General features: G+C 40.4%; 1 protein-coding gene and 1 long non-coding RNA gene across 2 annotated transcripts in view; one reads left to right on the top strand and one right to left on the bottom strand.

Annotated features, from left to right (window-relative positions):
• The first annotated feature begins 951 nt into the window (after positions 1–951).
• Positions 952–7,687, top strand: LOC110016189. Its single transcript, XR_002291481.2, has 3 exons — positions 952–1,372; positions 6,732–6,849; positions 6,924–7,687. It is a non-coding gene; the product is annotated as an uncharacterized LOC110016189 (long non-coding RNA).
• Positions 4,630–25,085, bottom strand: part of cog6 (component of oligomeric golgi complex 6) — a 34,939-nt gene continuing 14,483 nt past the window's right edge. The window contains exons 8-19 of the mRNA XM_004075290.4: positions 24,594–24,687; positions 20,040–20,168; positions 15,860–15,951; positions 14,566–14,630; positions 14,360–14,451; positions 14,071–14,188; positions 12,934–13,065; positions 12,486–12,653; positions 11,950–12,057; positions 6,907–6,960; positions 6,751–6,830; positions 4,630–5,428 (exon numbers count right to left, since the gene is read on the bottom strand). Of these exons, the coding sequence (XP_004075338.1) occupies positions 5,281–5,428; positions 6,751–6,830; positions 6,907–6,960; positions 11,950–12,057; positions 12,486–12,653; positions 12,934–13,065; positions 14,071–14,188; positions 14,360–14,451; positions 14,566–14,630; positions 15,860–15,951; positions 20,040–20,168; positions 24,594–24,687 (1,280 nt within the window). The 3' untranslated portion in view covers positions 4,630–5,280. The remainder of the gene's footprint in view (positions 5,429–6,750; positions 6,831–6,906; positions 6,961–11,949; positions 12,058–12,485; positions 12,654–12,933; positions 13,066–14,070; positions 14,189–14,359; positions 14,452–14,565; positions 14,631–15,859; positions 15,952–20,039; positions 20,169–24,593; positions 24,688–25,085) is intronic.

Here is a 25,085-nt window from a genome sequence, read left to right as displayed (position 1 = left end):
TGTTACAATTGGGGTTTATGGATATTCAGACAGACTGAGTGTATATTTGTATAAACCCCTTTTGTGTTTGAGGCTAAGCTTTGTTTATGAAAATTATATTTGCATGCATACCTTGTTGGACCGGACGGAAAAAATGAAACAAAAGAGGAGAGAAAGAAACAGAGTGGGATGTCAGAGATGGGGGATAAGGGGTTAGAGAGGGGGTAGTCGATGTCACAAAGTTATAAAAGTGTGTAAATTAAATTACATAATTTAGTTCACACAGCAACAGAACAAACAAACAAAAAGGGTTTGAAGTATAACCATGCATTAATGATTAAAGATTTATCTCCCACAATTACTGCACAGGTACACACAATATCCGCTATATCCACATTACCGATATTCATGAAGAGGGGTGTAGAAAAAGAAAAAGAAAAAGGAGTAGGTGGAACAGAGAACACGCAGAGGAGCCCCGGCCCCGGCAGGGGCCCGCCCCACCCCAAGGCGCACCGGGCCTAAACCCAATGCCCCGACTGCTCGAGACCTACGCCGGCGCCCAGACGAGAGGCACGCCACCGCCCGGGAGTCCTGAGCCCCCAACCCCAGTGACAGGCCCACACAGCGCATCCGTGCAACTTCCCCGCCAGCCCCACTGAGGTCAAGAGGGGGGAAGCGGCAGAAACTGACCGCCCGAGTGGGAAGGCGGCCGCATTCGACCAGCGGAGGCCCCAGGCAGGGCCAGGGGGCGGTGGGCCTGACGACCAGGCTCTTTACTGCTATTTTTAATCAGTTTTGAACAGTGGAAGTTAATGAAATGTGAAAAAGTGACATACTTGTTCAGAGGGCGCTTTGGACATTGAAGCCAAGCTCAGAGCTAACTGATGTGCTTCAGAATTAAATAAATAAATAAAAGCTTTGAGTAAAAGGACTCTTCAATCTTCAGACTTTCTGCAATTACTTTTTTTTTTTCCTAAAGCACATCACATCAGAAATGGTACAATTGGAGTGGTCCTTTTTTTTGCTTATTGGGGGCTTTATTGACCTTTAATAACCTTCGAGAGAAAAGGCAGGTGGGCAAAAAAAGATGGAGGTGGGTGGGGTCTAGCTCCTCCTGTGTAACCTTACTTCTCAATGTACACGCCGATGACGCTGCTCACGGACTTATTTGTTTACCGTCCCTGAGCAGGACACACACTGAAGTGGGGTGATCGAGTCTGCATCCGTGACCCCAGTGACATCATCCGCCCCCGTTCATATGACCGCTGCCTTCATGAAGACAAACAGCTCGGGCCAGTGTCTCTGTCTGAGGACGGGGAATCACGGGACGGCGCTTTGAAGAAGAAGGCCACCGCGCACACGGGTCAATCAGAGCCAAGACACTGCTCTCTGGGTGAGTAATGATGGGCATCACGATAGATTACTCACAGAGGCATTAGTCACAGTAAATTTGTTTTATGTTCTTGTTCTGTGAGTGTGAATACATGTGTTTGTCTGTCTGGCAGGTTTGTGTAACAGTTAACCTTTAAAAAAAAAAAAAAAAAAGAGCACCAAACCGTCAGTAGATCCACCTGTAACAAAGTATTCTGAACAACACGGGTGAGATGTGGCCATTAGTGAGATCTCTGCACAGGATAGGCTGAGTCCAGCAGCACGAGGTACAAAGTGTTCATCCCAGCAAGAGCAAACATGTTTCTGCTGGGGAGGGTAGCTTACACAATGAAAAATTGCACACGTAATACTGTACAAGCATTTCTGAGGCGCCATTGGGGAGGGTCCAGCCATTTTCTGGCAGTGCGAGGGCACAGCAGCTCTACCATTGGCTGATCTGGAGATGGAACGAGCCAGTCAGCCCCGAGCTCTCCTCTCATCCCACAACTATCCAAGGACTGAGCCGTCAGCGGCGCCGATATGGTTTGTTTATCAGGCCACCTGGACATGCATCTGGTCAGGCAGGGAGGAGGCCTGTGCACAGCAATGCCAGATGGAGGAACATTCAGAACTGCGGCTGACTTTACAGGCGGCTCGGAAATCTCAGGAGCTGTGTGGAGTGTAGCGGACTCAATGAAGCGGTGATTGGGGCAGTGGGAAAAGATGAAAAAAAAAAAATTAATTACAGAGTTCTCCAGTTCCAGGTCAGTACTTCACAGTGCTGTCCTTCTCATGCTAATAGAGAAATTACATAATGGCCTCTGTACACTGACATAAAGTAACCTCTCAAGATAGTAGCGATGTGGACACAGAAGTGAGAGGAACTGATGATTACGAAGCAGCTTCATAATGAGATGAGTGACCATATCCTACGATGGAAAAAAAACCCAACAGATTTATTTGTAATAGGCCTAATGAGCCACACGAGCAATAATGAAGATAAAACTCTGATCAAGACGGAGGCTGGCGTGATGAAATCCAGGCACAAAGCACTTTCCAAGCATTGAGTAAGCCTGTGTTACTTGTAAGGATTGATGAACTCGATTTTGGGTTACCCTCGTACTTGGAGGTGCTGTTCAAAGAACGAGGCAATGAGGCAGCAGCTCCAAGTCTGCAAGTACGGAACATTTTGTGAAACGCAGGACATCATCCCAACAGATAACACATTAACGCTGTGTACTGCTTTGGAAGTTTAGTGTCACAGAGTCCAATATTTCGTAATTGGGCTTTTTAATAACTTTCTCTAGAACAGCAGGTTATGAATCTGGAAAGTGGAGGCTGTGATGGGGTTTCATTGTTTTGTTTTGGGTTTAGTTTAAAGTTGATTACTATGTGAGTCATGTGGTTTGAATAACCAGGAGAAAAAACTTTATCATTAAACGGCGTATACTTACAAAATGCCCCTCTCCCTCTTGGCGGGTGGTATCTATCTATCTATCTATCTATCTATCTATCTATCTATCTATCTATCTATCTATCTATCTATCTATCTATCTATCTATCTATCTATCTATCTATCTATCTATCTATCTATCTATCTATCTACAGTATCTTAAATTCCTAGCACTGCGCTTTTCTGGACTGAGAGGTCTGAGGTCTTTCCAGGTATCTGTTGTAGCCACTCCTCCAGCTTGGGGGTTACTGCCCCGAGTGCTCCAATTACCACAGGCACCACTGTCACCTTCACTTTCCAGGCTTTCTCCAGCTCTTCTCAGAGTCCCTCAGTATTTCTCCAGTTTTTCATGTTCCTTCTTGACGTTTCCGTCGCTTGGCACTGCCACATCCACCACAACGGCTTTCCTCTGTTCTTTATCCACCACTACAATGTCTGGTTGGTTCGCCATTACCATCCTATCAGTCTGGATCTGGAAGTCCCACAGGATCTTTGCCCTCTCATTCTCTACCACCTTCGGAGGTGTTTCCCGTTTTGACCTTGGGGTTTCCAGTCAATATTCTGCACACATGTTCCTGGATATTATTCCCGCCACTTGGTTGTGGCGCTCCATGTAAGCTTCAAAGAATTGCAATAAAAGTGAAACCCTTCTCTACAGCTATGCAGATGACAGTTTTTTTCCTTGGATGGAAAAATGAAAGGAAAAAAAAAATTTTTGTTGACAAAACTATAAAAAACGAATGATTTCTAAACATTTTTATATGAAACAGTACACTTCAGAATCGTTGTGTTCTAAAGAAACTATTTTTTTGTCATTATTGTGAATTTAAAACCTCACTAATCTTTATGTCCCAATAAAACCTTTTTTTAAATTGTATAATTTTTGGGCCACATTTACTGTCAGTCACTGGATGAAACTCATATAATGTTCTTTTCAGTGCCAAACACCTTCACTGTGCTGAGACACAAAAGTCATACTCCTCCTAGTTACTAAACCATTTTCTGAGATGATGACTCATCTCCAAAAGAGGAAAAAAAACCAAAAACTTCTGGACTCAGCAGAGCAGCATAAGGAGTTCTGCTTTGGTTCTTTTTCCGTTCAAAGGTTCTCCCGAGGTAACGGGGAGAGTCAAGCTAAAGGAGGTTTGACAGTTATTGCCACTCCCTGGAGAGTAAGGAAAAAAAGTAACTCAATAACGCCAGTATTATCCTTTAACCCAGATTACTGTCAGACACATGCTCCAGCAGGTAATAGCCTGGTAACCGCTGTCCTATGAAGCAGATGATGGGATGAATGTTCGCCACTGTGCTCACTACTACCTGGCGTCTAAGTGGTGACTCCATCACCTCTCACATCTGCCAGCTCGTTAATACAGTCAGCAGGAGAACAGAGCTCATGCCTGCTGATCTGTGCAAACCCACATGTATTCATTCACACGCGACTGAGTGAGCGGAGGTGGGCGCCCTGTGTGTCCATTTACATAAAATGTGCTGTTATCGTAGACAGCGGAGTAAAAACACTTTAGGTCTCAGCTTGTGTTCAGCCACAGACGCAACCCAAAAAAAGAAAAAAAAAGAGTCTGTCTATTTAAAGGGTTTTACAACACCGTCCAGATGCCGAACTTTGTGGTATTCCATTTATTCCCAGTACTGAGTGTCCCGGCCAGCGATATCCGAGTAACATCCGGTTTAGCTGGGGAAATCCTGGGACTCAGTGCAGGCTGTGCTGCCAAGATCGGGCCAGCTGCCATGAACCTTGATGTCAGATAGCAGAAATGAAACGCCACCTCTCAGAGCACAGCCCAAAACAACAGAGCGGATCAATATTCACTTATCTTAACTGTTTACTGGTGTTTCTCTGGGGATTACGTTGGCAGGGTAGAGCCAGATTTGCAGCGATATCAAGTTACATGTCACAAGTGCCAAAAGCAGACATTTGTGGACAAACATTACCCTCTGTTGTCACACATCAATGAGTTTAAAATGGCCAAACAACTAAATCCGGGCTCATTAAAGTCTTATTTTAACATCTCCGGCCACAGCGCGCATTGGAAAAAAATAGTTTTTTTCATCTTTATACATTGAAGTCAAAACATTTAATCATAAAATGAACATTTTCTTGACCACTTCTCTGTGCAAAGAAAGAAAAGCCTCAGGATTGTTGTTTCTTAGCTTTTATATAATGCATATTTGCTTTTGTTTTTACAAATTTGAACAAATAAAACAAACTGCACCAGTCAAAGTGTCACATAAATTTCATAGTGTTTTACCATAGACTTCATATACATACATATATGTCTCAGGCCACTGACCCACCTATACTTCTATATACATTTGTGGTTTTAAGCTGCACCACTTACATGCTCTCTAAACAACTTGTTTAAAGAGCATGTAAGGCTGTCCTCTGCTGCTCCGCCCGCCTGCACGCCGCCCGCCAGCCAGCCGCCTTTCGGATCAACAAGTCACACCAATGAGCTTCAGGAGAGCAAAGTCTGAACCTGCTGAGGAGTTCTGGGCAGCAGGGTCTCTGGATCTTTGTAGCCGTTGTTTGGGTTATTCAGAGCCGAGTAGACCTCCGCGTACGCTCTGCACACCAGCTCTGTCGACTGTCGGAAAATCTGCTCCCTGCAAGAACGGGCGAGACTTTCAATGAGGTGTGCTCTTCAAACAAAGCAGAAGCATAGCTTATGATTGAATCAGTCATTGATAATGGGCCCAGCCAGCATGAGTGAGAATATACCTTTTTTTGGGCACCTATTTGGCAAAACGGTGGGTGACAGAGTGTGGTGCACACTGCCACCTATAGATTCACAGCAATAAAGTGCTAAAGTGGAGTGACACAGCAAAAGAGGAATATAAAACTGTCAGGTCATTTTGCTTTTATTTCACTTTACAGAATTCCAGATCAAATCAAAAAAATTGACCCTTAAAACCGTGCAAAAAAACCACTAAATTTCTTTAAAAAATGAAAAAGAATAAAGAAAGCATATTTTTAACAACTAAAGTAATGCGCAAGGTTATTTTCTTTTTACATTTAGTTCTTATCTGTCCATTTACAGCGTTGTGAACATTTCAAAAGCAAAATTATTTAGAATATAAATTGGATTTGTGCATCTAGTTGTAATTTTGCTAGCAGTCCCAGAAAGCCGGACGCAGATTTAGCCCGTGGTTCCAGATATAAAGCAGGGACTTGGACTGGAGAGCCCAGCGACTCGAGGACACAGTGGGAGCTCCTCTGTTGCATCCCTCTCAGGCTCTTGAGGATCCATATTTTTAATTGGCCCACAGAGAGCAGGACACACCTTGGCCCACGCCACCTTCACCGACAGGAAATGTGAAACGATGGGGGGATAAAAATTGCCTTTCAGGATTTTGTCAGCGCTGTATTTTATTTTATTTTTAGACTGTTTTATCTCAGCAAACAAGTAGATGTGAGAGATAGCGGGGGGAGAATACGATTGATTTCAGGCTGCATGTGTGAGCGAGAAATGGACCAGAAGCTAATTAATGGCATCCTACCCATCAGCGCAACCATGTCCATTAATAGAGAACATTAACCTGAGGCACAGAGTGCTCCTCAAGCCCACCACTCTTCCCTGCGAGCGCAGCTCACAGAAAGAGCCCGGCAGCTGCACTGAGCTAAAAGCATGTACATTTTCCGACCAGAAGGACAAATCCAGACAGACCGTTCCCTCAAAGTGTTGGTGGATGTAGCAAATTAGGATTCAAACTCACCGTGCATTCGCTGCCTTGCTCAGAATACAAAAATGATGCATCTTTAAAACTAATTATTTTTAACCACAAATGCTATCTGCACGCCCCTTCTGTTCTAATCCCCGTGAACACGCAGTTCCTAAGCTCCTATCTATGTGATAAAGCATAAATAAACCTTAATGTTGCCTGCATGCTTTTGCTTATTTACCCAAAGTCAACAAAGGGAGACTCACTTGATGGCTGCACTCAGCAGGAAGTTGAGCTGCGGCATCACCAGAGAGTCGGGCGATGACAAGTACCGATCAAACTGGAGCTGTTTTAGAGGGATTCAGGTGAGACTTTCAATATTAGGCTCCTGCAGGTAATTCTCCCCGTGGAGAGCAACTCACCATGGCTGCTTTCACAGAGGAACCATCCATACTTGGGAGGAGGGACAGAGGACCCTGTGCAGAGAAAGAAATCAGCTTAAACTCAAAGCTGGAGCCGAAGTGGCAACAATGCAGAAGATGGGAAAAAAAATCAGACAGGAGCTCTTTTGTGCTTCAAAAATGTGTAGCTTTCAAACAAAATACGACACTCTTTCATATGACTGGGTTTTTCCGTACTTTAAAATGTAAAAACGCTAAAAAAAAATGAAAGCCGGTAGCGGTGTTGCTACCCGCCCCCGGCCTTCACCGCCCCCCTTTGACCCACCTTCACTGGCTTAGCGGCTGCCATGCCCTGGCCATACAAAGTCTACAACTTCTAAAACCAAAATGTTTTTCCAAAGTAGCTTCCCAATGAGGCTTGAGGAGTTAGAAGCTGATGGATCAAAATCCTGAAGAGGGGTTTCAATTTGTGGCGGCTGTGTGAAATTTCATGAAAATCACTTGAAGAAAAGTTTCCTTTTCCAATATTGTTTGAAAATGTAAAAAAAATCGCCAAATTTCACACTTTGCCACAAAGTGGCCGTCAAGCTGTGAGTCCTATGACCATCCCATGATAATTTTAAAACTTCCCTTGGAAGTGTGTTTTGTTAGTGGATTTTTGAAATATGTTTTTGGGCGCCATAAGATGGATTTTTTCGACGGTTTGAGCCACTGTGATTATATATTTTTTGAAAGTCACAAAGCCAATAATTCATTTTCACCGGGTACTAGGTGGATGCAAACTCTAGTGAGTTTTTAGGAATGTGTGTGGGGGGGAAAAAGGCGCAGTAAGAAAGAAGAATTGAGAAAACAATCTGGTCCTTGCAGTCCAGGTCTGCTGTGGTCCACAATAACTATTGTTAGGACTACTAGACTCGTGTGGTTTCATGTGAGCTAAAAAAAAAAGGAAAGTCTTCTCAAAATCCTGATGTCAACTAGACAGAGTAAATACACGTCTAACTGTGTGTACACAACGGCAGGTACATTTAAGGCAATTAGCCGTCACTGAATATCCAAAATGGTAACATTAAGTCAAGCTTTAATGCCTAAATTGCTAGTGTTAAAAACAGCAAATAGAAGAAAGTGCAAGGTTCAGAGCATTGGAGCTGCACCTAGAGTAGTTTTATAGGATTATGGGCGCCGTAACAAGCAGGCCATGATTCACTCTCTCATCTACGAGCAACAAGACCTGCGAGGAGGCCAATCTGTTTGTGTTTCCAGCCTATTTAATCACATACATAACAGAGAATTATGACAACAGACCTTACTTAAATAGCAATAACACATTTCAAACTGAGATGAATGTTTCACTCTAATCTTTGGGTGCATTTTGTTTACGTCTGTAATCAGGAGGGTGGCGGACTTGGGTGCTGTGCTGCTTCAGGGATGCTCCTTACAGTTTTTGAGGGTTGATCTATTGTGATGAGTAACCATGCCAACGGGAACAGCGGTTGCATGCAAGAACGTTGCGTAAACTTTTAAAAACCAAAGAAATGCCTTGGAGTTAGAATCTGAATCCCTAACAAGTTGAAGAGTACACTTAAAAGGAGCAAAACTGGGACTGAAGGGGAGGGAAATTCTTTGAAAGATCTTGATGAAAAACCATTGACCATTTATGAGGACTGGTCTGAGTGACAGGAAGTACCCGCCGTCTCCAAGAAGCAAAATTCCATAGACTTCTATAAAGAAATAAACATCTATTACTCAATTTATTTGTCAGAATAACCATTCTTGCTCTGACACCTTTTTAACCATGCTCTTTGCGACATATTGCTAATCCTAATCTTTCATGAAATTCAAGTTATAAACTGGCCAATCAGATGCCTCAAAAAGAGTATGTGTTGTCTGCTGGCCCCACGGTCAACCCTAGAAACATTTGATTGACAGATTGTACCAAGCCGATTTTCAAGTGGTAGGGGTGTGGACTTCCAACAAGCTCACTCCAGATTGGCGAGAGTGGTTGGCATAGAAACGTTGACTCAGACCTACTTGGACCAATTATGGCTGACTGTTGTCGCCTGGCACCAAGATGGCAGCGTCCGTACCGCGGAAAAAATGCCGACTGAATCACTTGGTTGGAGCTGGAAGTAAGGAGTTTTCTATTGGTGACATCACAATCAGTCAGTCCAGTTCTCAGATACCGTCAATGGGAGAAACTCCCAAAAAAACAGGATCATGAAGACACAGATGCAAGATGTGAAATGTGTTTTTAGGCTTATGGGTAAAAAGACAAAGTATAATTGTTCAGCTGTGGAATGACTGTAAAGTTAGTGAATGTCCTCTTTCCTCTTCCTTTAGCTGACAGTAAAACATTTGTCCCAAAATTTTTTTTAAAAAGTGTTCCTTTAATACCCCAATGTTTGTTTGATGTTTTACTGTCACATCTTTGGCCAGAAAAGCACGTAATTCCTGTTCACCTCTTCATGATGCTTCAGTTTTGTATTTTTTCCCCATGGATTTATTTCTTTAACAGGATTCTTAAGTTCCACCAAGTAAACTCATGTTTTCATTTTTAAAAACAAGTGAGGCTCCCTACAGTATATCGATGTTTATTCTGTATTTTATCACTTGATGTAACACCACTTTTCCCTTTTACAAACACCAAAATTTGTCAACACAAAAATTTTTTTTTTAAAGTTAAAGAGGTTTTAATTTTTTTTTATAAAACACCATTTCATTCTTGAAATTGTTTAAATGCACACAAAAAAACACCTTTTCTAATTAAAGTTGTGGGAAAGACTGGTCAGTTTTATCAGCAATAATGCAAACTTAGTTGTATTTTTAAACGAGTAAAAGTACTGGTTTCAGGACGGCAACCTACAATGTTATTCAAAAACCTTTTGCAGAACCGATGTTTATTTCAATTATTTTTGTTTATTGCTTTGTTTATTCTGCCTTCATTTATATTTTTTTAAACATATACAGAGACAAGGGTTTTGTTTGTGTTGCGGCGTTGGATGGAAGTGAGGGTGAAAATATATATAGATCGATGTCTCTAGTTAGACGTTTTTGTGTATTTTTATTTTTTGCTTGAGGTTTTTTACACTTTGAAATGTACTTTGTAAGGTCCTTTATGCTGTGCTTGTGTGAAAAATGCTTTGTAAATAAAGTTTGATTTGATCATTGTTCAGTGGAACAAAAACAGGGAAGAGGTGGTCACAAGAGTCTAAAGACAGTGTGACAGTGTTTTAAGACTGGAACGTTCTTTGTGTGACCCAGAATTTGATCATTGCCGTAGCCGAGCGTGACAGAAGACATAAACTGTGAGAATTACAGCCTCCTCGCCTCCAGGACATGGAGGTGCTTCCCCAGCAGCACACTGGGAGAACTGTAAAAGCTGCAGAACAAGAAGAAAATGACGAGAGCCTGCAGGGTGAGGAGCAAGGACGGGTTCTTCCAGCTGAGAGCCAAGCTTAAAGAGAAATGAGGTGTTCAGGAAAAAGGGGAACGGTGGATAAGGAAAGTTATACGGCCAGAGATTTCCAAACTGCTTTATTTTGTTATTAATATTAAAAAAACAGTACTATTAACTGAGGTGCTACTAGGAATGTAAAGCAGTAGCAAAAACTGAAAAAAATGTCCTGAAATTATGGAAAGATCTTAAAATATTAAGAGATTGGATTTTTTTTTATTTTTGTAATGCTTAAAGAAGCATGTATTAAGGAATTCTGAATCTTTATTAATAATTATACTAATATTGACCCAAAATGACTCTGTAGCTCCGCCTCTAACCTTATACCTTCACCTTGAATCTACAAAACAGTTAAAATTCTAAAAACTAATCAAATTTATTTGCACTTGAATAGATTTTCTTGTAGATTTATTTTACCTTTTTTCCTTGGAAAAAAATGACTGTTAGCTTTTAATGTAAGAACTTATCATTTTACTAATTAAAGTTTAAAAGAACTCTTGTTAAGCTTGAATCTTTACATTGGTGAAAATAGTTTATTATAACCTTATTAAAATGGTTTTAGAAAATGCATTTCACCGAAAAACTGATTTTTAGTGGATTCATGATCAATCTGGAATCAAATTAAATTGGATATTGATAAAACTATATCAAATCAGCTTCGTAATAGGTCAGGATCAAGTTTTAAATATGGAAAAGTCCAAAAGAAGCGTTGAGTTTTTCAAAAGTACAGAGCTGTCATCTGTAAAAACACTCAGGTGACTGCAGCTGTGGGGAATGTCAGTTATGGGAGTGCAGGAAGCTGGTGAGCAGCTTGGTGTGGGAGCAATCAACCAAACTGAGGGATTAAGACAACGGAGATGGCTGTGTGCTTTAGGAGGAGCAGGAAAAATCTCAATTCCTTTTTTATGTCCTTTATTTTGAAAAACTGAATAAAAAAACAGGATTATTATAGAGACAAATTTTGCTCAAGCTGTTACATATAATGATCAGCACTGCATCATCTAGCACTAAGAACCGTTCCAGAAGGTTTTCTGCCTGCAGAAACAGTTTTACACGACTCTACCAGGAAAATTTATTTTACTTGCTAGACATTTACTTTATTTTCCAATAAATCTTCCTGCAAAAATAAATGGAGCATTATTCAGTTCAGTTCCAGTGTCTGCCTGCAGAAGCGTTAAGAGAAACCTGCGACGGGCCACCCGCATAGAGAAGAAATGTGCAGAACGACAGTAACCCAGCTTTGTGCTCGGCCGCCGCCACCGGGGTGGGGTGTGTCCCAACATGACCCAGAGTCGAGCCTTGCACGCTAAAACCACAAGCATGGCTTTCAGGCAGCTCAGTGACAAAGTGCTGCAGGGCATCCGCTCTCTTTTCTGCACGAGAGCCCCGCGAAGAGGCGGCGGCGTTTTAACGGAAAATGACACCATCCGTCTTCAGCCCTCCTCCTTATCTGAACATCTGACAGAAACGCTATTATCCTCCAACAAAGACACAGGTCATGTGGTAACCATAGCAATAGTAAGGCCTATAAACACTGGCAAATGAGTTAACGCGGCTGAATTAATGATACAGTAAAAGAAAAAGGTAATAAAAGAGAGAATGCGAGGAGAGACCTGTTCGGTGCTGTGCTGCTGCACGCAGTTGTAGATGTAGCTGAGTCCAGCTCTGGTCAGCACATAGGAGGCCTGCTCGTTGATCAGGGTATCAAGGTGAGCCTCGATCTGGAAAATGTTGGAGAGAGGGCCGCAAAATAAAGTCCATGCCTCTATTGTGGACTAATGGTGCTTATCGTAAATGGAAAAACGGATAACAAAACTTTTACTGAACCTCTTGTCGTGCTCAGTTACAAAGCAGGTGCTAAAAATACAGGCGTGGATGGAGCATGTGAGCAACAATACGTAAACACTCTATGAAGCTTCAAATTAAATATTTTGGGGAAAAAAAGATTAAATGAAAGGGACGAGAATTATTTACTATTTTCTATTAAAAATGGGCTCACAGACAACGGGAGAGGACAACAGCGTCAATTTTATGTTGCCTTAGTTAAAAGTATTGTTGAAATCCCAACAGTTGAAAACAAGCTTGATTGAACAAAAATCCAAAAAATAATGTATTCACTGTTTGAAAATAGCCTTAAATTGTGGCGAACCTGAAACTCAAGCATCTCGAGTCTCTTATCGGTGAACTCAAAGAGAGCCAGCGTGGTCTTCATCACATACAGGGAGTTGACCATATAAGAGGCCATGTCAGCTGTGCCCAGGTTACTGGCTGACACGGTGCACAGCTGCAGCAGGGGATCCAGGATGCAGGAGAGCACCTGGGAGACACAAAATGAGATATAGAGATGGGGGGGGACTGAAATATTGAAGACTAAAATGCACAGAATTTAAAGTCAATACCCTAAAAACCACAGAACTGTTTCAATGCTGTTTCATGACATTCTGATTCCTAATTCATTCACCCAGATATGAAATTACTACCTTTTATACTCATTTCAACCTAGTTATGTATAAGACTGTTGAAAGATTTGAACTTGAGCAATTCACAATCTAGCTGTGAATATGCTCACCTTGATTTCGCTAAAATAGGGTGTTTACCTGAGCAAAGTCAGCCTGGCGTGCGTCCAGAGGAACAACAGAAGAGTCGTGGGAGGTGAGCACCTCCCTCAGGAGGGAGAGGGTCTGAGTGATGGATGCTGTCGGTCCAAGGTCTGCAGGAGGGAGCTCCACCTGTTCAGGCAGACAGATATGAGAAATACTACCAACACCTAAAGCTGCACTTTAAAGACCAACTCAAAAAGGTGGTGTTTTCTGGTGTTTAACATGTTCTTGTGGCATTCCTCAGATGATGTTGGACACATAAAAAGGAAATTAAGCACAGAATAGCATGTCTGACTATTTCTTTATTGAAGTTGTTGTAAATTAGGACCAGACAAAATACTCTGCAGAAGCTATGTCCAAGAAAACGACTCAGGTTTTTGATTGTGGCTAAAAACAGCATAATTATAGTTTAAAGATCACTGGGAACACTTTTACGAAAGCTCTAAAGACGATCAGAGTTCCACTTTAACGGGTGTCATGAACGCGGTGCAATAAACAAGAGCTGCATGACCAACAAATACACAGCTGCTACAGTGAGCACGAGTGGTCCTGTGATGAAGAGGGGTACTGATTTCTTCTGGACTCGTGGTGTAGAACTTAGCAAGGCCACCTTTGTCCACCTAATAGAGCAAATTATGAAAAAGGCTGTGTTCCTGGTAATAGCTGGAATTGACACCAAAACCCGGAGGGCTTCCAATTTGATTAAGACTAACCTACAGGGATAATTCTCGTAACTGCTATCGATCAGGACACAGCCAGCGTGTTAGGTGAAGGGGCTGGCGCTCGTGCTGTGGTATATTTGGGCGCCAATTTAACTAAAGAGTAAGGAGAATACTGGTTCTTGGCAAAAGAAAAAAAAAAAAGTCATCCTACTGCTGAGGCCAGGAGGCTGAAACTGTTTACAACCCCCAGTGTTTCAGAAATAGCCCTGTTGTCTTTGAGGGTTTTGGCGTAGAGTTGAAGTAAACAATGTGTCCACGGGAAGCAACACTTAAGCATTTTTATGAAAGAACAAGGCAAACGGAACTTTGTGTTTCACTCTGCCGTCTGGGCGTCGTCTTCCTAGCAATTACTTCTGTTCTTTTTACACATGCAGATGTTATTTTGAAGACACCCTTGTTGCACACACAGCACCTTGTCCATGAGTCTGCTAGCATGAAGGCTGAGGCTGTTGAAGAACATCTTCTTGCTGAGAAGGTGCATCTCCTCAATAGTCATGAGCAGAGAGGCCACACTGGTTCCAATAATAGAGCTGCACAGCATCACAAAAAAAGATAAATGATTAATTGATGCAACCTAGCCTCCAAAAATCCAATATCTGTCAATCAAACATACAAAACTACATCTAAAATCAAAGATAATATCACACCTTTGAACAACTTTACAGTGAGATCAGGTTTACATGAGTAAATTCTTCATTTACCTGATTGTGTGATGGTAGAATTTAAGCAGGTTGGACAGCTTATAGAGCAAGACGGCGCCAGGCTCGGCCACAATAACCTGCTCTATCCGCACCTTAGGAGCAGATCAATAACAGCACAAGTGAGTACATCAGCGCACCATGACAAAACAAATGATGGAGTCAACATTAGGCTGTTGATTGAGTTTGAAACTGGTGTTCCAGGCCACCTTCAGCGGCCTGCAGACGCCCTCTGTGATGTGTCCCACCACCTCTTGCATGTTGTCCTCCAAATCTAAAAATAGGAGAAAGACAAAAAAGTGCTTTTATAACTGTAGTTGTGTAAGCATTGACAGGAAAAACAATAAAATGAGCATGATTTTTTAATACGCTCAGTGTTTTGAGTAAGTGCCAATAATTAGGGATGTCCCGAACAGGGTTTTGTTTTGCCTCCATCAGATTCGGAGTCATTTGATTTGAAGAACCTGTTGATACTTAATCCAGTACTTTTGTAACACATTATAAAGATGAACAAATTTAATAAACCGATTAAAGTTGTTCCTTATTTTCATTTTATTCACCTTCTTTTGTCTTGTAATACTTTGTTCAAAGTAGTTTGAACAAGCGCAACTATCAACTTGCAAAAATAGGTAAAATTAGTCATGTAAGAAAATTTGGAGGCTGTGGATTTAGTATCCTATTAAATTGTATTAAATTATATTTTATGTATTAATTATATTTATTAATATTGTTGATAATATGTGATCAAATCTCCATTTAAAACTCCTAAACATGAAAAACAATGACTTTCTTTATAAATTGTTGTACTGCAAAAATGATGAGTATTCATGACCAGCCCATACCAATGTTATTATTTGATAGTCTTTATTGTTTTTGAGATGTTTTTGATTTTTTAAAATCACTTTTTTACCAGAGCTCGCGCTATGTAGATGGTCCCTTGGCAGCCTTCTCATTGGCTTCTCTCTTTTTAAATTATATACAAAAAAATTTGATAAAAAATTAAAATATATATATATATATATATATGTTTAAATGCCTCTGACTGTAATAAAGGCAAAGTATTATTATGCATTATTGGTTAATATTATTATTTCTTTCTTTTTTAATCAATTTTCCCAGAGCGGGTACTTTGTTGACGGTCCCTCACCCTGTGTAATTGCTCAAACTATCTTCTGCTGCGTTTTACGGCAGTAAAATGGGATCCGTTTATGTAATGGAGACTATAGGTAGGGTATTTATCTGTAATGAAATATCTAGGGCTGATCAAAATAATAAAACTAATACTGGATTCCATTTTGAAATACAAAGTCCGCCCTGAGTTTCAAACTTGAGTCTGAAACCTCATGATCACATGATCGGATCAGGAGACGCCTACAATTATCATTAAAAAAATAAATATACAGAAGAACAGAAATGTGTCACATTTACATCAAAAGTGGTGCAACTTGTATGAAAGAAATGCTTGGTAGAACTAAGAAAGAGATGTTTATAAGTGCATCTTACCCTGGAGGGTGACTTGTTTCAAAAGCGCCTCTAGATGCTCCTTTTCTGAAGCAGTTGCTTGGTGAAGCCAGGCCAGCATGTCTCCCACATACCTTCGGATCAACACAACCGGTCTGATTCAACTCATACAACATTTACACAGCAAAGAGATTATCCCTTCAATAAAAGACCAGCACTGATGAAAATTGTATTTGTGGATTTTTTAACATGTTCTTGTGGCATTAGTCTTCTGATGAAGGACAAATAAAAAGAAAATGAAGCTTAAAATTGCATTTCTGAGTATTTTTCTTTAATCCTTGTGAATCAGGAGCAGATGAAAACATGACATTTGAAAAAGAGTGTATTTCTGATGTAGAAAACACGCTGGACGGGTCACTAGGTGCCTGCTCCGCTCTATTCTCATAGACCACTAGATCACGTACGTCTTCGTTTTCCTCGTCCGAGCTGGAATCTGGCTAAAAACTGTACGGCTGGAAAGCTCCAATATTGCTCTCAATTTCTGTTACGCTAATAATACTAGCTTGGGGGTGTGAGGGACTGTAAGCTAGTGGGAGGGAATGTAAACAGATGAAAACGACATTTTTTGAATTTGGTTTAAAAAAAAAAAAGTCATAATCATGATCAAAAGACGAAAAGTAAAGCTTTTAAAATAGAGTTAAAGATGATTGGAAGGGGTCTTTAAAGCATTTACTCATGTTAACCCCAAATGGCTTTTGCTGTTACATAACAGAAGAAAGAAAAAAACTCAGGGTGAGTGTGTGTTTTGGTGAACACAGGGGGACAGGAAGCCGAGAAAGATCAAGATGTTCAAAGAAGTGTTGATGGCGGCAATAAAGTGGAGGCGATTTTGTGTTCTAGACATCTCGGCTTTCTGAGAAAATCTCCTATTTGGCTGCCGGGCACAAGAGGAGAGGGGCTGTGGTTTAACAGAAACACACACAAGGATTCTCAGACTCTCCGAGGATTGAGCTGCACTTTCAGCGTCTATTGATGTTCTGCAGGACAGCTTGTATTGGGTTTTTCTGGTGACGGCACAGAACAAAGCTTTTTGGCCGGATGCATTTTAGAATCGCAACTAAAACGAAAACCTCCTGCCCCCATGCTGTTATTTCTTTATATTTTAATTTAAATTCAACAACAGGACAAATTGTGCAGAAGTTTGGGTTACTTGTTATCCAGAAGGTAATTAGGATTGTTTTCATCGTCCAATATTGCCAGGGAGGAAGTGAACACTGACTGTCGCTAATTTATGCTGCAGAACATGAAGCCAGAAGACTTATCATAGAGAATTTTTTTATTGATAAGTATTTGTTTTAATCCAGATTTTATTATTAAAAAAAGCATCCATTTCTGTATCATGAAGTTGGGTTATGAGGTGAAATCCAACTCTTTTTTTCAAACTTGCAGGGGGAAAAAAACAGGCAAATCATTTTAAGCAATCGTTAACTTCCCACTGTAAGCACATCATAATCTTTACCATCAGATTTCTGTCACACGCTTCTTGGTCTGTCATGTTACTTTCAGTCGTGCAGCATGCCTCTCCTCTTTAAATCAATGGTGCACGTACTCGAGTGTTAATGAATGACAGACGGTGTGACTGAGGACGGGGCTCGAGCCCTGTGACAACATTCTGTGGCTCGGTCAGTGTTTGTGCTGCGCTTGCTGATTCCACGCTCATTTAAAAGCCTTTTCTCTATCTTTGTGTTCATCGAGCTGTGCAGAAAAAAAAGGTGCCATTTATGGATCACGGTTAAACAGTCACTGAGAGCCGCATCAGATTGAGGTTAAACTTGTCTATTTATTGAGTCACTGAGAGAAGGTTAACCTCAGGATTTCAAACTCAGTTTAAAAATGAGGTAGAAAGAGGAGCGGCTCCAAAGGGGCGTAGTCTAATACTACGTTCACATTAGACTCGGAAACGTGCCTTTGAGCGACCACTTCCCATAAAAGGTACTCAAACAAAAGCATTTTGGGCTTCCGTGTTCAAAACTCTAGCATTTAAGCGTCACTATGCAAGTTTTTAAGTCCGCTTTTGGACTTTACGTACAAGGCATGCATCCACTGAACGCGTGTTGAAAGATGAACAAGTTGAACTTCGACCAATCAGGGACTCGGATTTGTTATGGATGGGTCCTTTGTCAGTCACAGAACCATTTGAAAATCAATTAGGAAAGAGAAATTGATAATTGGGTTTTGTGTCTGGAGGGAATTATATGACACCAAGTCTTTCATATAGTTGTGATTGCATTGTTTTATACAAGAAACTGCCTCGTCTTTGACACACAAGTCCATCAATTTTTTCTATTTTCTAATTATCTGAGTCATTTCACTGATGGTTTTCAGAGGTTGACCGCCCAACCAGTATTACTCAAACATCTTGTATGCGATTACGCTAAACTGACAAGTCATGAAAACTCCACAACTACAGCAAAAAGGGTTGCATTTCATTTTTTTAAATTGTTGTTTTTGTGAAAACAATTTAAAAAAATGCTTAGGGTGTGATCATAAATGCAGACCTGAAAGGGTTTTAGAAAAAATAACTTTTAAGGATTTTCTTTAGGCAAAGTCTGAATATAGAGTATTGTGTGTTTCTCTGAGAAATGGCCACAAGGACTTGGTTCTTGGTTCCTGCAGACAGACACTAAAGACAGGCCAACAACAGCCAACAACTTTACATTGTTTCTGAAACTTCTGATCAGTATGATAGCCACAAGATAGCAACATGTCTGTATTTCAACTTTATCCACATTGTTCAGAGATTTTCTTTTGTATTTATTTATACTACAATAACAGAGTTTTTCCACCAAAATAAAAAAGGAATGTCAAATTATTGTGCTAATCGTGATTAATTAATGACAGACAAATTAGCTTATTTGTTCTTTAATCTATAACGTTTTTGTTTTTGTTGCTTCAAAATAAAATCCATTTTTAGTCTTTTACTTGTTAAACTACGTCCACAATGCCCTATGGCAACGCACGTTCAAGCAGTCTCTTCCAACGAAAAGTCTATGTAAACACACATATATGCATGAATTGGGCTTCCCTCTCCAACAATCTGGTGTTGACGCATTGCTACGAAACTATTTAAGTCTGTTTTCGGGTTGTGTAAACAAAACGCGTTGCAATTGAACGCGCACTGAAAATGAAACCAGTCGAACTTTGACCAATCAGGGACTCGGATTTGGTAGTGACGTTTGGATGGCGTCATTTCCAAAAAACGGAAGCGCAAATTGTTTGAAAATCGATCATAAAGGAGAAATTAATAATTGCTGTTTGTGCCCGGCCCGAATTTTATGACACCAAGTCTTTCATGTCTTAGTTTCGGGTAGTGACAGTCCAGTGTGAACACCGTAGGGGGGAAGCACGTTCAAGGACCGTTTTTTGAACCCGCATCACATTCTTGGTGTGCACCCATCGTGTGTGTCACCGCTCCCTGATGTGAGCATCGATTGGCTGCTGACAGACTTCCATTGACAGCAAGGTGAGGAGAAATGGTTAGTTGAAGAGAGAGGTGAAAATTAAGAAGCACATCGATATTATGGTTGGAAAATTTAGTTTAAAAACAAACCCTGATGGCACCATGGATGGCAGTAGGATGATGTGCCTTCTTTGTACACATGAGTTTATCATATAAACCCAAAGCATCCAGTTGTGGGGGCTTTTTCTTCTTCTTAATTGCTCGAGATTGGAAAAAAAAATACCCCATGGTGGTGTGAAAGTAAAGTTTTGAAGTCTGTTATATTAAAATATTTCATAAAGCCACTTTTTCTTTGCTGTATTTTAATCTTTTAATGTGCCACAATGTCACGGATTCAAATGAAAATACCTCAAAATGAGGCTTCTCACAGCAATTAGATTACATTCAAAATAGATTAATTAATCACAAATAATTAATTATATATAATTTACAATTAATAAAAAATAAAAATAAATAATCACATGACAGTTATAGTTATTTTATTTACTTTTTACAATCTTAAGTTTATAAATGACCAAAATATATGACTGTAAATATAAGAATTAGACAAATAATAAACAAGACACTACTTGTAGAGGTGGTGATATTTATATAATATTTACATGATTATCGTTTTCATTTGGATTAAATAACAAAAATACTGAAATGGGGGGGGGGGGGTGTTTGGGGGCTCCTTTAACAAGAATAACTTCAGAAATGTACCTCAAAGGATCATGGGAGTGCATTTCTATAGGGCGGGGGGTTCCTCCTGGTCCGCCGCGGGTCAGGGCGTCAATGAAGCCTCGCACCACGGCACATCTGCGCGCCGTCCCAAACTCGTCAAGAGTGTACCTAAACACAGAGGAGACAGAAGGCGACTCTGAGCATCCTGCCCTCGTGTGAAAAGGCGGCAGCCGCCACGCTGTTGTTGTGCAGGCTGAGATGTGGTCGCTCTCTAACGTCAACAATGTGCGCAGCCTTCCAAAAAGAGTTTTGAGGCCGTTCTGATGACTTGGCAGGGAAACACTTCGCAGCAGACTAAACAGAAGATAATGCCGACGCGAGATTCCAAGAAAGCTGGTATCCAGCCTCAACATTCGAAGCCAGAGAGGGACCTTGGACATTTTGTGGGCACGGAGACAGGTGCTCCTCGGCAAACAGGGGGGGTTTGTCCGTGAAAACAATAACACAAAAAACTTTCCCTTTCCTTTTCAAATTAATATTGACACTGTGTAGCTGCAAAAGAACTTTTATCCTTTTGTTTCGTAAAGCAAACACCAATTTAAATCCATAGACGGTGGATATTATTAGCATTTTCTGATATAAGATTCGACCAGGGTTTCATACATTCATTTCCTGCTTTTCGTGAGTGACTCAAAGGAGTTGATGGGGGGGTATGTTTGGATAATATGAGTCATCAAAAACCAAAACAAGATTTCAAGGCACAAAAATAATGTGTCACTCATTACAAAACTGATTGCATCTACTGACTCCCCATTAAACTCTGATGATGTCTTGTTTCTTTTAATATTTTGATGCAGTTGGCTCAGGCTACATCTAAAAACACCAGTTATATCTATATTTGAGTTTGATATTAAAGCATAAAAATGAGTCCTAAGGAAACATATTTACTAAATTTTATGGTGAACAACGGCATAACACTGAGGGACGATTCTTAGAACAGTGTTTTTCAACTTTTTTTGAGCCACGGCACACTTTAACCTTGACAAAAATCCCGCGGCACACCAGCATCCCAAAAAAAAAAAAAAAACAGAAATTCATGGTCTGTATTGATCGACAGCCCCCCCCCCAATCTCACGTGCATTTTTGTGATAATTGTGGCCGGAAAAGCAGGAAGTTGCGGCTGTTTTTTCTAAGAGATGAAATGAAAGTTAAATTAGAAAATTTAGAAACTGTTTGTTTGTTGTGGTTTCAAGGCGTTTCGCAAGGACAACTCATTGTGCGCTGGGACACTGGCTCTTTAAGCCAATGCATCATGGGAGATGGAGTGTGAAAACTGCCAAAAACTTGCAGAAAGACTCGCGTCTCTGAGCTTCATTGTATTGTCCACTTGTTTCACGGTCTGACACCGGACTCTGTGGAAAGCTACACCGCTAAAGAAGAGCTTTAGCTGGTATTTTTGTTAGAACTGAGCGACTTTATCAGCAGAATTAAGAACAAGGAAGTGAAGACTTTAAGCACTTCTGATTGGTCAGACTGATGACATGTGATTAAGCCTTCAAGAATGATTGGTGGAGACAGTTAAAGGGACGGGACTTTTCCGCAAACTGTCATAGCTGCAGGTAAATCGCGGTACCGTGATTCTTATCAAAATTTCTTTAATAGAATTAAATAAACACAAAGAAAAAGTAATTTTAAGATCTTTTATATTCCTAACTACTCAGTGTTTTATCCGGGCCTGTTTGGATGAACAAAGAGCTGATTTCCTGGAGATGGAAAATGTTTTTAGATCAGTTAATGAGGGCAATTTCTCCACGGCGCACTTGACCATCTCCCACGGCACACTAGTGTGCCGCGGCACACTGGTTGAAAAACACTGTCTTAGAATAACTGAGCTTTCAAATCACATAAATGGGAAGTGAATTGGGAGCTTGACCTTCACAGAACACGTCTGGTTTAATATGTAAATATGTAGCTGGAGAGATTCTGTTGTTTGTTTCATTTCAAGCTTGCTAATCAAGCATAATTCCCTCAACAATACTCAATTGATTCCTTACAGTTAAGTAAATCAAGATTAAATACATTTGAACTAGATGCTGAACACTTAAAATAAAAAAAAAATGAATTAAACACTTAGTCATGAAATATTTCAACTCTAACTTTGACTGATTTTCAATGTTTTAAGCAGTTTTGTCATTTAATCTCGTCTCTCGATGGCTGCATGTTGGATACATGTTTTGCTGCTTCAGGCTGTTGACTTTTTTATAGGCGAAAATCTTGTTTCTCCTTTCAGGAGCACATCAGTAAAAATGCCCTGGGGCTTCCCTCTTCACCTGAGAGTCTCCAAAAACAACAGTCCCATAACAAAAAGGGCGCAAGTAAAACACAATATGTGAGCTCTTTGTCAGTTTAACAACAGTGTATGGAAGATACGTTTGTAAAAAAAAAAACACATCTAGAAAAAAAAATTCTGTAATTACAAAATGAGGTGTTTTATATAAATGTGCCACAAAAAGAAATAAGACACGGGGAATCAAAAGTACATTTTTGTTTAGAAATCTTGAATACAAATTTACTGTACTTTATTATGAGTTCAAACACTCTGTAGGTGCCATGAATTAAGTGTGTTCTTTCTTATGTTAAATGAATATAGATTTGTTTTTTGATTATAGGTTATTGTGTAGGTAATCAGCTGGTGGGTCACCTGGTTGTGGGCTGTGACCTTAATTGACTATAACTCACCTGTGGTTTTTTTCCCTGTGTAAGATGGAAGGGGGGGTGAGCTGGGTTGCCGTATTTTTTGTTGACCGCTTTATGCGTTTTATACGCTTCATACGCTTTTGTGCTTTTCCCTTGATTTTTCTATTTTTGATCATAATATTACAAGTGGATGCAATTACCTTCATTTTCCATTATTAAAACCAGCAAAAATACAAACTTTGTTGCTCTATGGTTTTTGAGCGCGTCATTCAAAACCCGGACCCACCTAGCGTCAGCCTCTCAGCGACTGTTTGGTTTAGTCGCTACACACTCTTTAGCAAATATTCATTTCTAAAATTGGCAATTTTAAAGATATTTTGATCAATGTTTTCTTTCCTTTTTTACATGGTCTGTTTTTCTCATTTGAGTTTTTTTGGTGTATGCTTCTATCAAGCAGAGGGCCTGCTGATATTCTGTATCAATAAGACCACTCCAATGAAAATAGTGTTGGTGTTTTTAAAGTCCCCACTGATCATCTTTTGATCTGTTCTAAAAGCGTTCACAGTGGTCTTTTAATTATGATTGTGTCGTTTCTACAGAGCAGCAGTAGTTCATTAGAAATTCACCTCTGAATTTCAAATGAAACTACTAGTGCGGAAGTAACCATCCGCTGATATCCAATCACCCCTTTGTTCACACTCTCTCCCAGTAGCTTAAAGCCCCTCACATCCCCGAGCTAACATTAGCGGTGCAACAAAAAATGGTGAACAATGTTGGAGCTATCCAGCCGCGTAGTTTTGAGCCAGATAACCAGCTCGGACGAGGAAAACAAAAATGTTAATGTACCTTATTGTCCGCAAGTGGATGCATCAGAATGGAGAGAAACAGGGAGATTATGGCCCCGCCCACTTCCCTTGCTGAGTCCCAACTGAGAGGTTTTTTAAACTGTTTTTTTTTCATCTGCTACTGATTTATCATGATTTCAATAAAGAAATACTCAGCAGCCCAGTTTTAATCTTAAATACCTTTATATATGTCCTCCATCATAAGAAAAATGCAACAAGAAAATGTTAAAAACATGATTTTCATTGGAGTGGATCCTAACATTTGCTTGTGGCCTTCTTCTGATGATAGAGGACAGATATGAAGAAAATACGCTTAAAATTGCATTTCTGAGTATTTCTTTATTGAAACTGTCAAGAGCAGATGAAAAAATGCAGTTTGAAAAAAAGCACATTGGTGACATTGAAAATACAGCCGGAGAGTCACAAGCTCCCTGCTGCGCTCTATGCAGCCCCTTATAGACTACTGGATCCCGGAATGTCTATGTTTTCATCATCAGAGAAACTGTAAGGCTGGGTAGTTTCAATAGTTTCCAATATTTCTCACCATTTTTGTTGCACCAGTCATGTCAGGTTGGGCATGTGACGGATTGTTTGACAGCGGGAGATCATGCAAAAAGATGGATGATGCCAAGTGGGGACGGTGTTGCTCCACGCCAATAGTCCCACCAAAATTTTGAGGTAAATTCCGAATAATCTCCTGCCGCTCTGCAGAAACTATGTCCTAAAAAACAACGCAGGTTTTTTGATTTTCCCTAAGAATGGCCACAGCTTTTAAAACAGATCATCAGGTGATCGGAGAGGGACTTTAAATACACCGCATTAATGGAAATGATGCTAATCTGCGATTTGATTTTATATTATTTTGGGGATCTGCAGCAGAGGCTTTTTGGGTTTAATAAACATTCAGACTTAATTTTGTCATGCTGCACTGAAGTGAGTCTCAGGGTCCACTCCACACATCCTGAGAAAAACGCAGTCTTGGTTTGGGCGATGATGTAGTCTTAACACCAGTAATAATACGTCTCTGTGTATGAGTCTGTATTTTCATTACTTGTAAAGAACAGGGCGATCCTGCAGGGCCTCCATAGCTTGGGTGAGCACCGGACTGATATCACAGGTCTCCTGAGTCAGTCCTCTGCATTCATCTGTGCAGTGCAAAAAAAAAAGCAAATACTGACAACATAACCTTAATACAAACTGTTCATGCCGCTTCCTGCATAATGGTTCTGATCATAGCAACCATGTCAACAACAAGCGAGTCAAATGACCGAATGCATTTTCCCCACAAGTTTTTACAGCCAGTTACAGTCTGAGAGGTGAAAACACATGAAATGTTTTTGAAATATGCAGCTTTGCAAGTGACAACTTTTAATTTAACTGTATACCTACTTTTAAAAGGGTCCTGCTCTCTGTCCTGCAGCCCCCCATGTGCTACACTTTCTATTCTGTGATTTGTTATTGCATAATTGCACAGAGGAGGTTTCTGTAATCTAAACCGTTTATTTCCACTTCGATTTCAACACACGGTTAAACTGTGGAAATT

This window comes from Oryzias latipes, chromosome 13, assembly GCF_002234675.1.
Source record: "Oryzias latipes chromosome 13, ASM223467v1".
In the NCBI taxonomy this organism is placed as follows: Eukaryota; Metazoa; Chordata; class Actinopteri; order Beloniformes; family Adrianichthyidae; genus Oryzias; species Oryzias latipes.
Note: the sequence above shows the minus strand (reverse complement) of the source record. Positions and strands in the feature narration are given on the sequence as shown.